The sequence below is a fragment of the Orbicella faveolata genome, unplaced genomic scaffold (genome assembly GCF_042242905.1).
Source record: "Orbicella faveolata isolate gen_17 unplaced genomic scaffold, um_ofav_v1 contig_1, whole genome shotgun sequence".
Taxonomy (NCBI): Eukaryota; Metazoa; Cnidaria; class Anthozoa; order Scleractinia; family Merulinidae; genus Orbicella; species Orbicella faveolata.
The window spans coordinates 3,731,253-3,748,359 of record NW_028301536.1 but is presented as its reverse complement, the minus strand read 5'-3'; the positions used below and the strand labels follow the sequence as shown (position 1 = coordinate 3,748,359).

Here is a 17,107-nt window from a genome sequence, read left to right as displayed (position 1 = left end):
TGCGGCTTACCAATGTACAATGAAAAGGAAACAGTGCCCTTCCCATACAACAGCTTTATAAAACAAATCTAGTTTAAATACTTCTTGAAAGGGTCATGCAATGGTGTATCCTAAAAAACATGCTCTATTTTGTTAACTCTTACTGATCAAGCTTGCACACAGTAAGGCAAAAATATACAAAGAGCTTAATTGTATCTGAACATGGCCATTCTTAAAAGAAGCAATCAATCACAGTCACCTTTGTTTTTCTCCTTGCTGACAGTTTTTGGAGCCTTCGATGCAGGACCCATTTCAACACCTATAAAAATCCCCACAAATATTTAAAATACAACAAATAATTTCAATAACCAGGTCAGTGAAAATTAATATTACCACTTAAAGGACCTGTTTTGCACCAAACATGATTTTTTGACCTACATGTAGACCTTATTCTATTCAACCTTTAACGGTCTTAAAGCACTGTACCAGTAAAAACCCTATATTAAAGTTCTAAGCTTTTAAACTGGCACATAGCATTTTATTATTGTAATAATTATTATTTAGCTCTTATTAACCGAGCAGAAGGTCTGTATGGGACAATCTTGACAGAGGTCGTGAGTACAGACCGAACGCAGTGAGCTCTGTTCACACGACCGAGGTCAAGATTCTCCCATACAGACCGACTTAGCTCAGTTAATAAGATGTTTATTATATGGCAAAGAAGAAAACTTTAATTGTTTAATGTAACTGGTTTGTACTAGCTGACATTTTGCTTGGGAACGGCGATGAGCTTAACTTAAACCGGCTGAAATTTGCTCGTCTTCTCTACTTTTTTTTTTGTCATCAGGCTTTTTGGCACTTCCATAAATGATTGAGAAGAAAATGAAAGAAAATGGTCAACATTTTTGTATTTTAGTTTGCTACTTTTTCAACGCAAAATGAAACCGGTCTAGATGTCGGTCTAGATGGGAAAATATAGACCATGGTCTATATTGATTTCAGCCAATCAAATTCGTGAATTCGGTAGTTCCCAGTCCTTGTGAGACACAGCCATATAATAATACCACTTGTTAGTATTATTAGTATTATTACTACTATTATGTGGCTTCTCTTGCTGTAGGTGCAGTGCGACTCCTTGAACCATGCCATTTGGCAGGGGTTTCATTAACATTTTCGTCAGGAGAGCAACTGGTTTTCACAAGCAGGCAAAACTTTTCAAACTGACCTTTGAACATTCTAAGAAAAACTTTCCTCTAGATGGTCAAACCAGGTGGGCAAAATCATCCTCACAGCCAGTCAATTTGCCCTGTACCCCACCCTTATTGAAACCCCTGTATTTAACCAATGAAAACATATTAATTGAAAATGAAAGTGAAAACAAAGGATGTAGTAATCTTTTTCATAAACGAACCAGTAACGTTAAAGAACACGAACAATAGTTCCACCAAAAATAAAATCAATGCTTAACAAAGTTGTAAATGTTGCTGACCTCTCAGGAAACTTTGTCATTAGTTTTGATTGGTTAGTTTTCAGTCTTAACTGTTGAGTAGTTTCAGTTTGGCCAATACAGTGTATTCAAGTTGAGTATGCTCTGATCCCTTTGAAATATAATCCAAACATTTCTGAAACTTAAATTTCCATCTGAAAAATTAATAACACGCCCATATACACAGAGGCCCTCCCTAAAAATAAGGACACCTGAAACGGAAGTTAAGCAAATTGTAAGCCCATAGCTTATTTTTAAATTTCATGGAACTTCACAAGATGTCTTTAATTTACAGCCACATTCCCGGGATGCTTTTTCCCTTCATAAGTGGGAATGGTGTGAGATAAAGAGGTAAACACAGGGAATTGTTTAAAACTGTGGTTGCACTGATTAAGGACAATATCAAAGTTCACTGTCACTAAAGTTATGGATGCACCTCCTAGAACCCCTTGAATGCTACCACAAGTTTCAGATGAATATGATCGAGTCTGTTTGACATTGAGTTTTTTGTAAAATTTATCACTTTAGTCACTGAGAATTTTATCTCAACTATTTCACAACGTTTCCATGCACAAAGAGAAAGGCTATATAAAATAGGAAAAAAAAGGAATTTCTTGAAAAAATAGGAGGAAATAGGAAGCAGGCCAAAAAATAGGAAAAAGAAGGAAAAATAGGAACTTCACGCCCTGCATCCATGTTCTCAACAACATTATGATCAGTTAATTAGTTTTCTCCTACATGCCATGGTTCAAGTAGTCACGCTGTAAAAAAATGTATCATGTAGTTCCTTACAACAAAATTGTTTGGCCGGGTTGTTCAGACCAACTCTCTCATGGCAAAGAGCACGGTAGAGTTCTTCATAAGGTCTCCTGGAAGTTGTTGTATTTCTCCAGTGAAGTAGCATCGCATGTGGTTTATCACCTTCATTAGCTTTAATTGTATCCAGTACATTCTGACTAATTTTAAGTTGAAGTCCTAGCTTCTCCCACTTCAATGCACCAATCTTTGATGCAAACTCATCAAGGTCACTGTCACCAGGTTGGCCTTCTTTAAAACTAAACTCATCTGTGTGTGTCAAAAGAGGAGAAGCTTGTATTTATCCAATCAGTTGAATACTGTTTTTTTAATTTAGATTCATGATCTATATCAAAGTGATAAAAACAGCATCTATCCTTTCCATGAAAACATGAAATTTATTCATAACACCTACATGTAATGCTGCTCGACGACACAAGCTTCAAGGTTCATTATTATTTTGTAAAAAAAATTAAATTTTCCACTCATTCTTTTACAACAGGAATTTAGGCTTGCTGCCCACACAGATTTCATTTAAAAACTAAGAACATTTATTTACAGAACGTAAATAAACAGATCTATCCTCATAATTAATGAGTGGTCTATTAATTTAATATTAATATTATTTATAATATACGACCAGCTATGGTCGTGGATTGCTTTTTATTGGTTTCTTACAAATGTATACATCTGAAATTGCTATAAAATTAACATTATATTTCCAGTTCAGAGTGAGCTTTTAGCTCATTATTTTGTACAATCATCCATTCATGTTTAATTTTAATTTCACATGCATATTTCGTCAGCTAGTGTACATATAAATAAAGTTTCTTATTAAAAATCTCTTACTAAATAAATGTTTAATTACACTCAGTCTGATTGCATGATCCTAGATTTAACCAACAGGAAAGTAAAAGAGTTTCAAGAAACTGACCATGTCAGGTCGCGGGAGCAGCTTTCAAAAAGCCACATATTACATGAAGAATAAATTTCCTTGATACATATTTGATCGAGATAATTCACGTCAGTCGCAAACGTGTATATGCATACGTACATAGACACAAGTGTATATGCCTCAACAACAACAACAACAACCCATTATTTACACACGATTTAGTTTAAAGTAATAGGTTTGCTTTTGGGGTTGTGTTTACACTAAAAACAGAACTATGTACAGTAATAATAATAACAATAACAATAATATAATTCTACAATTCTAATAATTTAAAATTCTAATAAAATAATTCTATAATTTTGATAAAATTTAAAATAGCTGTCACATTCTTGCTTTGCGTTTGAAGACACATTGCATCAAAGTCTACTTGTTTAATAAAAATGTCTTTTGTAACTTTGGCATAGAATTGCTTAAAATTATCAGTATCAAGTACCTGGATACAGTGTTTCAAAGTACAGTGTCCCAGTGGCTTATCGAGCTTTTTACGTAGTGCAAACAAAATCACGCAGTTGTGCGATCTTAGTATGTATGCGCTGACATACATTTTGTGTTCAACTTGTTTCTTCTTTTCTTAACAGGTCACTGTTGTTTTCAATGGCTTGACAGATTGCAACAAAGCAAACCTGCTTTTGCTGGAGAATGTTGTTTTTGTTTTATTTGGGTTGCTAATATGAGCATTCCATCACGTCCAAAATGTATGAAGCCAGGGGAACTCAACTGCCATTCGCATAATCAAAACCAACTTGAAATAAAAAAGTTTCAGACAGAGTTTCAATCCTATTCTCAAAATTAACTGGGAATTAATGTTAAGTTAAAGACAGTTATTTTGCTTAAAAGATGTGACGACTAATTGAGATTTACAAAATAATTCTTAATGCCCAGCTGGTGAGTTGTTCACAGCCATAAACTGCAAAGTAAACATTATTTGGTAAATGAAAAAACATGAGTTAAAATAAGGAGTTCAAGTGACTGTTTCATTTTTCTTCCCAATTGTTTGGCAGCTAAAGATTAAGCAAGTGTTAATAAACAGTCAGTGAATTTGCGAAGCCGTCGAAAATTGGAAATATGATAGCTTTCATTGACATTTTCACAATATGCAAATTTCATGTTAAAGCCTGACGCTTATTCATTCCCAGAAATGTCCTTTGTTTGTCTAACAGTGGTTCATACGCACATACACATGTGTATGGACATACGTGTATACACAAAATAGACGCCTATAAATTGCGTACGTGCAGTTTGCTTACATTTATATCTGAGCTGCAATAAAATAGACCAATTTCGATACATTAAAATCCAGCCTAAAACAATAGACCTCCATGCGAGGCTCTGGGTAATAAACCCCACAAACTCTTTAGTTATTCCCCAGAGCCTTGTGCTGAGGTTTTAGGCTGAATTTTAATATGATCTTGAAATTGGTCTATTGCGTTACTTCCATTATCGAGCGCTGACCATAATTATAGTGAAAGTCTGCACTCCAGGTAGCCTGAATATCACTGCAGTTAGCCTAAATAATGCTCCAGTTAACCTGTTTACGATTAGCTCTCAATGATGGAAATGTAAAAGTCTACAGTCTGCAGTCTGCATTTTACCCTCAGTCTGCCTGTTACCCTGGGCGGGAGGGAGGGGGGTGGGGGAGGAACTCCAACATAAAAAGGACAGGGGTGCTCGTCGGAAAGTTTGAAAAGAACCCCTAAGAGGTACCAACATCTTGCTTTGTGGGCGTGACTTGAAATTTTTCCCCCACCCCCGGGCATATTACCCCTGGTCTGCACAGTCTGCAGTCTGGAGTCTGCATTTCACACTGACCAATACTAAAATACATAATTTTTAACAAAACATAAAATTCAATGCGACTATATTTTTTTGTGCAGTTACAGGTCCATAGATAAATAAGTTTAGATAACCTACAAAATAAAAAAAATCTAGATAACTTTTAATTACAAAATGAAAAAGTTATAACAGTGAAACTTTGCTTTTGAACTTTGGCTTAATCTGAACATTTCCTGTGACAAAGTATGCTAATCTTTAAAATTAACCATCTTTACATAATTATTTCATCACCATAATTTGATGTTTTTAACCTCATTATTAAATTTCAGACACCTCCTCCTTTTAATGTTCAACTCCTCATGAGATTCAAACTTTGTTGGAAACTCAACATTGAATTGGTGACAGGGGAATGATGGAGGCAAGGTCATAAATCTTGTCAACACTTCTGTTGTACTTCAGTATACATAGCTAAGGAGAGGCTAACAAGGTTGCCTTACCTGTCTTTCGTTTGGTAGCCATGTCTTAAATCTGCAAAAAGAAAGAATGAAAGTTCATTGCTTAAAAGTTAGGTAATTATGTCAGATAAATAATTCATCTTTCTGTGGATCAGCTCAGGGATAATTCCCTTGCCCTTAAGTGTGTGTTTTTTTTTAATTGTATTATTATCAGTATTATTAATCAACATGAACTACAATAGGACAATAGGAGATAGGAGATACAAAAGATAATACAGAAGGTAATGATGTGTGTTACAAAAAATTCCAAAAAACAGAATTACAAACTATTACAAAGTACAACATTTTGAGTAGGTACGTTGCAAAAAAAAGAAAAGAAACAATTACTAAATTAAGAATTATTTAAATTAACTAATCACTTAACTGAGTAAGTAAAATGAAAAAACTCAAATAAAGTCTTTCCACTTTTTGTTGAAATTGTCAGAGGTTTATTTTTAACTGCTATTTGTTGTGAAGTATTTAATTTGTTCTTAAGTAAAGAAGGAAAGCCGTCAAAGGGTACATCATCGCTGTCTTGGATAGTATAAAAGACATAATACTTGGCCACCAAGGTGACATAGTTTAAAATGTCTTTTGATTCTGTGGTGTTATTATGCCAACCAAAAAGGATATTACGTTCAGCAAGAGTTATTATGTTTTTATGTTTTTCAAACCACCAATTTTGAAATGCAGACCAGAAATTGGAAATTACAGAAGAGGTAAAATAAGTGAGGCAATGCTTGCGGTTGCATTTTGCATAGCTGACAGATTTCAGAATCGCATAGCTTCATATGGAAAAGGGAACACCTAGTTGGAAGTATGTTGTGGATAATTTTATGTTGAAAAATTTGGAGCTTTGTTTCGAGCGTGGTAACAAAGGGGAAGTTATAAACTTGCATTCTTTCAAGAAACCATATTGTAGTAATTTTGGTTCAGCAGTTGGGGGTTGGGAGTAGTGGTCTATAATCGCTCCATAGACAGCACAGGTGGCGAAATTCTTAGACAGAGGAGGTTCTTGTGACACATTGTCATTTTCAATTGCGATTTCAGTGTGTTTGATTGTACATCTCCAGCTTGGTGGAATGGTGCTTATTAAACCATAGTAGGCTGTAAACGGCACATGAAGCTGAAAGATTTGTTGAAATTTGTCACATGATAGGAAGTTAAAATTTTCGTCAAGCAGGTCATTAATTTTTATGTACAGGAGTCCAGTTCGATGCCATTGTTTTAAATAGATCATGTCTATTAAAATGTTTTTACTGTTCCAGATAATTTCGTTTTGCTTGTGTGTATTGTCTTCTAAGATAATGGGTTGTTTTCTTGCCAGTACTTTATTATTGCATGGTAGAAGGGTTGTATGTACATTATTCAAATTTAGTAACTTAACATCATATCTACAGTTTAATAAGAAAGAAAGACCGCCGTGTTCCCTGAAGAAATGTTCGATAAGAGTTTTCCAGGAGGAGTCGGAATTTTGGCACATTCTTTTAATCCATTACTTTAGTTCATTACTTCAAAGTCGCTCATTTTTAATCTGCCTTTATTTTTTTCACCAACTATTGTCATTCTCTTAATTTTAGGGAGTTTACCCTGCCAAATGAAATTAAAGATCACGCTGTTAATCGTGTCAGACAAGTTTAATCTGGCATTGTAGTTTTTTGTTATAAGAGAGACTTGAGTGATCAAAAAATTTGGATTTTGCAAGAGATTCATAAAAATGTAGCTCCAATCTTCAATAGACCATTTTACAGTTGTCTGCTCAGTGACCTGGCCTTTGGATGACAGCGAGGCTGGAGTTGACCTTGTTTTGATACAGACCTCACTGCTTTTGTGGTTTAAAACAAGTTGTACTGATGCTAACTAGGTGCATTTACATGACAAAAGCAGTGAGGTCTGTATCAAAACAAGGTCAACTCCAGCCTTGCTGCCATCCAAAGGCCAGGTCACTGAGCAGACAACTGTAAAATGGTCTATTAATTAAACTTATCAGCTTAATAATTTGATGTTGCATATCCTTCCATATATTACAATGTACATGTATAGTTGCTTCCTGAACCCTAAAAGACATAAACCTTAAATAAAAGGTTTCAGTTGGCAGGCTGGAGTTTGACTTATCAGGTAGAATGGCCACAAGTCAACCTTGGCTTTCCTCACCCTCTAGCTTCACCCAAGGGCAATCTTCAAGCAAGTTAACTCATTGGCCTATTGAGGTCCAAAAATATCAATAGTGCAGACAACAAAACATGAAATATCCAGATATGTCCAGGATTGAACACTAATGAGATTCAAATTCCTTATGACAAACATCACAAAGTGTCCTTATATAGGTAAAAAGTCACCAAAACACACACGCTAGAGTGATTTCACAAACCCCAATTCTTATATGCTAATTAGAATCCTCAAAAGCTAATGAGTGTGTACAAAAAGATAAAACTCCCACATGTGAGACAAATAAACACAATGGTTTTAAACTCTTTTTCATTGAACAGATCTAGATGCAATTTGTGTTCACATTCCAGATGCCTCTTGGAAACGTTGAGAAATAAATGATTACTATGTGCACACCCATAAACATGCCCAAACAAGAACTAATTTTGTTTTAGCATTCAAAATTACTGTGTCTTAATATCTACTGTTCAGTACGTAAATAGAACGTGTGCCCATTTGTGGAGAACTGTTGAAGATACATTTTACCATATCTTCTAGACTGTTTTGAAGAGTCTCACTCTTCTTTCAGATAAAAGAGCAACTAACTCCACACACACAGGCATAACCTATAAGCCAGCGTGGGTGCCGCCAAATCTGGCCTTTCGCTTTGTAGGTTTTCATTTCCTTAAAAACATGTTCTATTTTTACCCTCCCCTTAGAGAGAAGCATTTTAAACCTTCACGTTCGCCATCTGTCCCTGTTATTTAATAAAGGCATCTGGTTAGCTCTTACAGGTGTCAGTATTGCACCCTAGCCCAATACTCTGGTTCCATCAGTCGAAAGGAAACCACATCATGTGTGCTCCCTAGGAATCCAGCCTGAACAAAGCAGATATGTCCTTCACTGTCCATCACTAGTTCAGTATTCATACAGTGATAGTGCCGATAGCCACCGTAGAATGGCTGCTCTGGTTCAATTAGAGGTTGATAGATCTCATGTGGTGTGGTGTCTTAATTGCACCCACTACATTGGGAAATTCTTCCTTATTTCCCATACAATTTCTTCATTTATGGAGAAAGGGCAAGGTTTTTTGATTTTGAAAGTAGCACCAAAGTTCTGGAAGAATTTTCAATGTGGACAACAGATGATGGATCAATGTCAAACCAAAGAGAGAGTGTCTCCACATGGGAATATTTCTGTAACCAAATAATCATAAGTAGCACGTGGCTGATTAAGGTTATTTTCTGGTGGCATTGGATACTTTGTGAAATATTAATTAAGGATATCTAGTTAAATGATAATGTTGTTAAATAATAATTTTTATAACATTATTTAAATACACTGATCAATAGTGGCTTACAAAAAAATTCATCAAAGACTAAATAAGAAAAATATATACCAGTAAAGTTATTTATAAATAGGAAATAAAAAAGATATACATTAAAACGCTGACCCAAACAAAAATGCCTTAAGGTCATTCCACTGAAATAGAACCTGCACTGAGATTTTTGTGAAACTTTGCCTATTGATTGTTTATATTATAGGAACTTAAATTTTGAAATAAAAATGAGGGGTCCTCATGTTCGTTTAGGAGCGACAGCACCTTGTTTATACCCATGTAAATCCTTATAATAGCACCATGATTGTAGTCACGATTACTTGCTAAATTCACGTTTCCAATGATTGCTTTTTGTTCTACACTGAGAATTGGTCCATATTTATTTTACACAGAGAAATTTATTACTCAATTCAAAACAATAGAAAAAAAATGACAGGTCACCATACTCCTTTGCAAGAAAATGACGATTTACCTCCATGGTGAGGTCCAGTTATAAAGAGAAAGTCACCATTTTTTACTGCGCACGCGCTAATCACGCATGAAATTATGCGCAGTAGGGATGCGAAATGCAATTCTGGGGAATAACCTTAAGTTTGCTTTTAAAAACACTAAGTGGTCTCACAACACACAGGTAAACTGGGAGGCTGTTCCATAGAGCTAGAGCAGCAAAAGTAAAATACCTACTGCCATGACTGTTGGGCATACATTGTAATTCCTGTGAAACTTCTAAAAGTAGGCTATTATTAGAGTGTAACAAGTATGAACTCTTTTGCTTACTTTCGTGAAGTCACTAAGATAAGATAATACTAGTCCATAAATTGATATAAAAGTGAGTATAAAAATCTTATTTCTTCTTGGAACATTTCTCCACCTCGCCGAGGATGATGAAGTCATAGTTTCCCTTTTCATTATAATTTAAACTTCCAAACCAGCTTTGTCGTTATCAACCCAATCACATTGCCTGTTGTTGATCTTATGTGAATGGTAGCCATGTCAAGCAACATTTAATAAGAGATTGTTCTGTGGTATGTATGGCTGATTTAAGGCAGATTGAACATGTATGGCAGTTTTTGTTCGAGCGAGCATCAGAATTCTTGAAATTGGAGCTCGAAGAAATGGTATGGTGAGACTACAGTGTCTTGGCCCCTATGATTGATGTGTACATTTTATGTTGAAGAGTTCTAAAGGAAAAGCATAGTAATAAAGCAATGATTACTTACTAAAACAAAAGCAAATATTTGTTTAACCAATATGGCTGCCTGATGACTCCCTCCCTGGTATCGTGTGTTAAAATAACCCATTTAGGGTCCCCTAGATGAATGGGAACATTGCGGTTTCTTAATCCATATTGCAATTTTCAGAGGTTGCAAAACTCTGACTTGATGTTAAAATTTACTTATTACACCATACAAACATTTTTTCATAATCTTTGTACTTGTTTATTGTGTTAACTACTCCGGATGGCAAAAGTTTTATTGCTTACACACACACTGATAATGAATAAAATCTCGAGCTAAACCTACAAGTTTTTATGCTTATGTAAATAATAGAAAGTTCTAGAAGCGTCTCTGCATATATTTGCACTTGCGGGACAATGCATGCTAATTATCAAACACTTTACATTATGACTATGCCTGAAAGGTGATAGAATGAATCGAACTACACAAGCTGATTATGTAACATCAAAGTTTATTTGGACTTTTATTGAGCCGAACGGGGCAGGGGTTCCGTCTGCAAACTTCTGTCCACAAATTTCCGTCTACATTTGCTCCTTCACGATACTCATTACATACATACATACATACTTTATTGACTTTCCCTTTAGAGGCTTTTCAAAGACAATACAATAATAATTTAAAACTACTTAAAAACTCTAAGATTCATTAAGATTAATTAACTAGAATTAGGAATCTATAAAATCCTTAATAAGTTTACGTTTAAGATAAAACTTAAAAGCAGATACTTTCTCGAGAGTTTTTAGAGAGCTATCCATGGAGTTCCAGATACTGACTGTTCTGTAGTAGAACGTTCTCTGACCACTGGCAGACTTAAAAAGAGGAATGTTCAGCATTTGTGAACTTCTTGTGGCACGTCCGCTTATTTCTCCTCGCTTACTGAACTGGGAAGACAGATACTCCGGCACGCGGGATGTTAGACATTTGTAGGCCATGATAGCGCTCCTGAAATATAACTGAGTCGCGACTGGTAGCCATTTAAGCTCTTTTAAAACTGGTGTGATGTGATCATATTTGTGTGTACTGGTCGCAATTCGAGCGGCAAAGTTCTGAATACCTTGTAATTTATTTATATTACTTTTTGATGTATTCGCCCACACGTTCGAACAATAAAAAAGTTTACTAAAAACTAAAGTATTTATAATAGTTAGTAGGGTGCATTTGTCAAAAACATGCTTTGTGCGGCTTATTTGACCGAGACAAGACATACAGGAGGAGACAGTTTTGGTAATGTGTTCGTCATAGGTCAGGTTCTTGTCCAAAATCACCCCAAGATCTTTAGCGGTGTGCTCCGGTACGAGTTCTCTTCCCATGAAGGTGAGGCTGGGAGTGTCCAGTCTGGAATGCATTTGCCTGCTGCCAAACACCATGAGTTTAGTTTTGCTTGGGTTCAACAATAAATGGTTGTTGGAACACCATTGGCCTATTCTATGCAAATCAACTCTTAAGTCAGCAAAGGCGTTTACAGTATCTTTCATTTTGAAGGATATAACTAGCTTAGTGTCGTCCACATAGCTCTGGACGCTACAATTCTGTGGTGCTGAAGAAAGATCATTTGTGTAAATGCTAAATAAAAGTGGTCCCAGTATACTTCCCTGCGGAACGCCACAGACTATGGGCAAGGGCTCTGACAATGTTGAATGGATTCGAACCACTTGTCGTCTATCATTAAGGTAGCTACCAAACCACTGGATAACTGGGTCTGAGGCGCCTACATCTCGCAACTTCAAAATTAGGGTTTCGTGGTTGACGCTGTCGAATGCCTTACTCATGTCTAAGAGGACTACCGAAGTCAACATCTTCTGGTCTATCGCTTTAAGAATAGTGTCGGTTGTTTCTATGACAGATGTTTCGGTTGAGTGCCATTTTTTGTTGCCGCTTTGGGTCTTTGTTAACCTGTCGTTTAAATGCAAGTAAGAAGTGAATTGATTATGTACGACCTTTTCACACACTTTTGATAAAACTGGTAGAAGAGAAATTGGTCTGTTGTTATTTGCCAATTCGTGGTTTCCACCTTTATGGAGAGGTGTCACTTCAGTTAATTTCCAAACTGTAGGAAATTTGCATGTTTCAATAGAAGTGTTGATAATAGACGTAATTACTGGAAGAATCGGGTTTAGGCAGTCCTTCAAAACACGAACAGAAATCTTGTCGATCCCTGGGGCTTTGTTTGATGGCATTGATGATATTATGCGTTCAATCTCGCCACTGCTTACGGTATTCGAATGAAACTGCTCGCATGAAGGATATTGTCTTGGGACAAAATAATTTCGGTTGAGTGTTATGTTGCATTCATTAGCCAATGACTGGATTTTTTCAACGGAACTCTGGCCAACAGAAACGAAAAACTGATTAAACTCATCTGCAACAGTTTTGTTGTCCTTGCTGAAGATTCACTGGGATTTGGATTTTCTAGGAATTATTTGGCGGATTGCTTTCCAAATATTGTTTGTATTGCTTGGGTTTCTTTGAATCTGTTCTGTGAAGAATTCTCGTTCAGCAATTTTAATTTCTCTTTTAACCTCCTGTCTTAAGTTTCTGTAAGCCGTCCAAGCCATAGGATCATTTCGTTTTCTTGCTTCTTTGCGCCAATCGTCTCTTGTTTTCATCAGCGCACGAATGTTATCAGTTACACATGGATTTGGCTTTCCGCGGACTTTAAAGGTTTTAATCAGAGCGTGTTCGTCAAGTATAGAAGAAAAAAGCAGATTGAAAACGTGAAGCTTATCCTCGACCTCATCAAAAACATCAACTATTGACCACGGTGCTTTTGCAATATCATCATGAAATGTGTCGGCCTTGTAATGCTTGTAGCTTCTGGTAGTGATATATACAGGTTTAGAGCGCTCTTTCTTTAGTTTTAATGTAATGTAGAATAGGTCGTGGTCGCTGATCGAGCTTTCCAGAACCATAACATTGTGAACTTGCTTAGTATCTGAAGCTAGGATTACGTCCAAAATTGAGCTGGTGGTTTCCGTTACTCGTGTTGGCTTAGTTATAAGTTGTGAGAGATTGTAGGAGCGGCAAAAATTTAGTAAGGCTTTCGTCTCGGGATTGTCGTCTCTCTCAAGACGACAATTCATATCTCCAAGCAGGTAGATAGGCACATTAAACGACGAAGCATAAATAAAGGTTTCAATTAAGTCAGAGTCAAAACATGACAGTGGAGTATTTGGTGGTCTATACGCGGTACAAACGATAAACGATCTTGTGTTCTTGACCTGGATTTTAAGCCACAGTTGCTGGAAACCAGATGGTGCGGTAAATGATATATCACTCAAGTACTCGACTTTAAAATTTCGCGAAACATAGGCACAGACGCCGCCGCCTCTGCTATTCTGACGATCAAGACGATGGATGACATAACCAGGGATTTCGATTTCCAAATCTTGAACCGTGCCGTTGAGCCATGTTTCGGACACAGTAAATATATCGAACCTGTTGGCCAACACTGTTTCTTTTACAAGGACGTAATGATCTCGGCATTTGAGAGAGCGAACATTTAGGTGTGCTATGCTCACATTGCCATTTGTTTTGCCGACGCCATTTGTAGAATAATTCAGTGCGGGCCCAGGGTTGGTTTCCACATCGTGAAGCAGTTGTAAAATAGGTCTGAAAGCCGAGGTCGAATTATCGTAGTAAGCCGTGGTCGCCTTTGATCTTTTAACCCGTGTTAAGACATTCATAACAGTCTTCCACGCTGTGACTCGTGGCCTTCGGTGGATGAATGTCCAGCTTTCCACTTTCAGTCGACAGGATGGCATAACACATAATTTACGGTGCTGAAATTCGGTTATTAGGTCATGCCTGTTATCCTGGAAGAGGCAGATGATATATAACAGAAGAAAAAGAAACAGAAGCCAAGAGCTCGTGACAAAGCGTCCGTCCGCCATCTTGAATGTTTTCGGTCGGGCAAATTCATTCGTTGCTTCCGCATGAATGAGTTAAAAATAGATTCAAACAGTGGAAGCATTGTTGTTTGTGTTTGCGGGAAACCACCTCGAAATTAGAACGGTACACTTCAGAACTGCTGGCTCTATCGTTCTTGCACATTAGCATATAAGAATCGGGGTTTGTGAAATCATTCTAATTCTGTCAAATATTCAGAAATATGAAATACTAATTAAACAATACTTGCGTTCGATCCTGAACGTAAGTGGAAATATCAAACCATTTAATACATTTAGAAAAACAGAAAAAGAAATGTAATTGATAAGACAACAGCAGTGGCAAATTATAATCCCTCTTTAATGTATTGTTCACTTTACGAACAAGATTTGTTTGATCGGACGCGCAAATGCGACGGCATCGGTCGCAATTTCGAGCCCTAATAAAACGCACTGGTTTACTGTTCGCAGTTGATAGATATAAAACACCTGAAAAGGGTTTAAAAACTTACAGAAAGTAGTGAGACATTTTCTAGTATACACATCAACAGGAATAAACCATGCAATCGGAAGGAATGAATGTGCGATCCGCACGACTGAGTTCAACTGAATTTGAGAAGCTCTGTTCCTGTTTCACTGCTCTAAAAAGATATGAGAACAAACATGAGAAAGCTTCGATACTTACTAGTTCCAGCCTGAAATACTGTGGATTGAGACACAAATTTCTTCTCTTTATTGTTACAAAGTCGCACTGTCCTCGCACTGCACGTTGCCAAGGTACTTTGACAGTTAGTTCCGGTTTGCCCAGACGGCGTCCCAGACGGCTCCCGCTAATTTCGAGCCTTCAAGGACCAGTCTGTCAGCGGTTGGTAGTTACGTGGTGTATCGTGGTGTATGGAGTCTCGTGAGTCTCGAGAGACTCATGGGGGGAGGCGCTTGGAAGGACGGCGCTAAATAAATCATTGCGGTGTAGAATTTATGTTTAATGCTATATCCTTATTCACATATCTTGTCCTTTATTATTAAAACTAAACTTAGACTCAGAGGATAGTGGAAACAAGCGCTAATTTACAGTTACCACTTTAAAGGTACTTGATCGGCTGTCGGCTGGGGCACATCACATTTTTGCTTTAATTTTTGTTTTCGAGCCTCACAAAAAATGACTCTTAAGACAAAACAAAGTATCGTAGATGCAACAAAATACCTATAATTGCTCCTGTGTAGGTTCTGGTTTACAAAGTTACCTATGTTTTTTTTATATATTACATCGTACCTAGCCTGTTGCAGGGGTTCGTTTTAGCTCAACCGTTTAACAAGTGGCGAGGACTGAAAAGAAGGTTCGGGAGGCGCAATATCTGGAACTGGTTTCCCGCGCTGCTTTACCTTTCTATTTTTTCTCTCGCCTTTTCTTTGCGCTTCTTCCCAAATAACAAAACACCTGGAACAGGCTTCATCAGTATAGTAGAGTGCGAACCTCTCTTTTAAGCGGCCACTCTCTCTCTATTAAGCCACCTCTTAACAGAGATGGCCGTTTAATAGAGGTTCACCCGAAAACAACGCTGGGCGTGGTCCAGTTTCAGTTTATCAGGTATAAGTATAAACAAATGCAAGTGGAGAAAAAGTAGAACAATGATGATTATAATGCGGTCGATGACGTTACCAAAAGCCATAGAAACAGACCCAATGTGTCTGTCAACTCAACACTGGTTCGTGTGCTGTACAAACAATTAAATACGGCTGAAAATGTGTTTTACACATTCCACATTGTCATTCTTTTACCTTCAGCTGGTTAAAAACGTCCAACTTTAAATCATCCTGGCCTTTTAATAGAGGTATAAAACAAAACAAAAAAGTCACCCTTGGGACGACAAGAAGCTGGCCGCGGCCACTTAAAAGAGGTGGCCGTTGAACAGAGGTTTTTATTACAGTGTATAGCTGACAACTTTTCCGGGACTTAGGCCGCTGGCAGCTAAATAAAGGTTTGCCGCTTTAAAGGGAGCCACTTAATAGAGTTTTGACTGTATTTTATAAATTTAGCATGTTTTTATTTGATGTTATTTACTTACCACGTTCACGTTTCAACGAGTCTCGAACTTATGAGTGTAATGTGGATAAAAACTACTACTACTACTACTACTACTACTACTACTATACTACTACTACTACTACTACTACTACTACTACTACTACTACTACTACTACTACTACTACTACTACTACCACTACTACCCACAGTTTTTACGTTTTTAAGATCTTCCTTTCGGGTTACAGAAAGGAAAGATTGATAGATTCGTTTAAGAAAGTTAGGGTGGACTGCGTGACCGGGGAGTTCAAAGCTGATTAGATTCACGTGCGAGTCAAGGCCTGCTACGAAGACAGGTGTCGTTTACCCAAAAGGTGCAACACTTACTACTTATCATCTTTCTGACATCATCTTAGACAGAAAGTAATGAGCGTGTAAGCATAACGTTGCTCGGAATAAACTTCACTCCCTAGCTAGGATGGTTAAAAACCCTCAAATTTGGACAAAAAGTTCATTGGGATCAACGTTATCGCAGAAAACATGTCTTCTATTTATTTATGCAGGACCTCAACGAACAGCACCTTATAGTGAATTGGGCTCGCTGTTTAAATTTTTTAATTATTTTTATTATATTTAATAATAATAATATTCATTATTATTATTATTATTATTATTATTATTATTATTATTATTATTATGAATTCTACATTAGGCTGCTCAGTGGCAGTTTGTTTTCTCTCAAAATTCCCCATGGAAAACCTTTAGCCTAGGGATTGGGCCGAGACACGGGCGCGGAACTCACAAAAAGAAGCATTCTCGTCCCCATAGCCCTTTTTGCTTCTCTTAGCCGGCGGAAAAGGGCTGTGGGGACGAGAATGGAAAAGAATAGGTTTTCTTCTCATCTAGCCCCGACCCCTTCTCGTCCATACTTCCCCTTTGTGTTCTCGTCGAATTCAAGACAGGCCGGTTACGAGCAGTCTCCTAGATTTGACT

General features: G+C 37.0%; 1 protein-coding gene across 4 annotated transcripts in view; it reads right to left on the bottom strand.

Moving 5' to 3' along the window:
- The window catches only part of LOC110052416 (uncharacterized), a 41,656-nt gene extending 26,727 nt beyond the window's left edge, over nt 1–14,929 (bottom strand). Inside the window, exons 1-5 of one of the 4 annotated variants that reach the window (XM_089285681.1) lie at nt 14,777–14,929; nt 10,190–10,280; nt 5,486–5,516; nt 2,258–2,530; nt 239–298 (exon numbers count right to left, since the gene is read on the bottom strand). In XM_089285681.1, coding sequence (XP_089141807.1) covers nt 239–298; nt 2,258–2,530; nt 5,486–5,507 — 355 coding nt within the window. In that variant the 5' untranslated portion in view covers nt 5,508–5,516; nt 10,190–10,280; nt 14,777–14,929. The remainder of the gene's footprint in view (nt 1–238; nt 299–2,257; nt 2,531–5,485; nt 5,517–10,189; nt 10,281–14,776) is intronic. The other 3 variants (XM_089285677.1, XM_020758540.2, XM_020758541.2) reach the window with 3 other exon arrangements.
- Nucleotides 14,930–17,107: the final 2,178 nt, after the last annotated feature.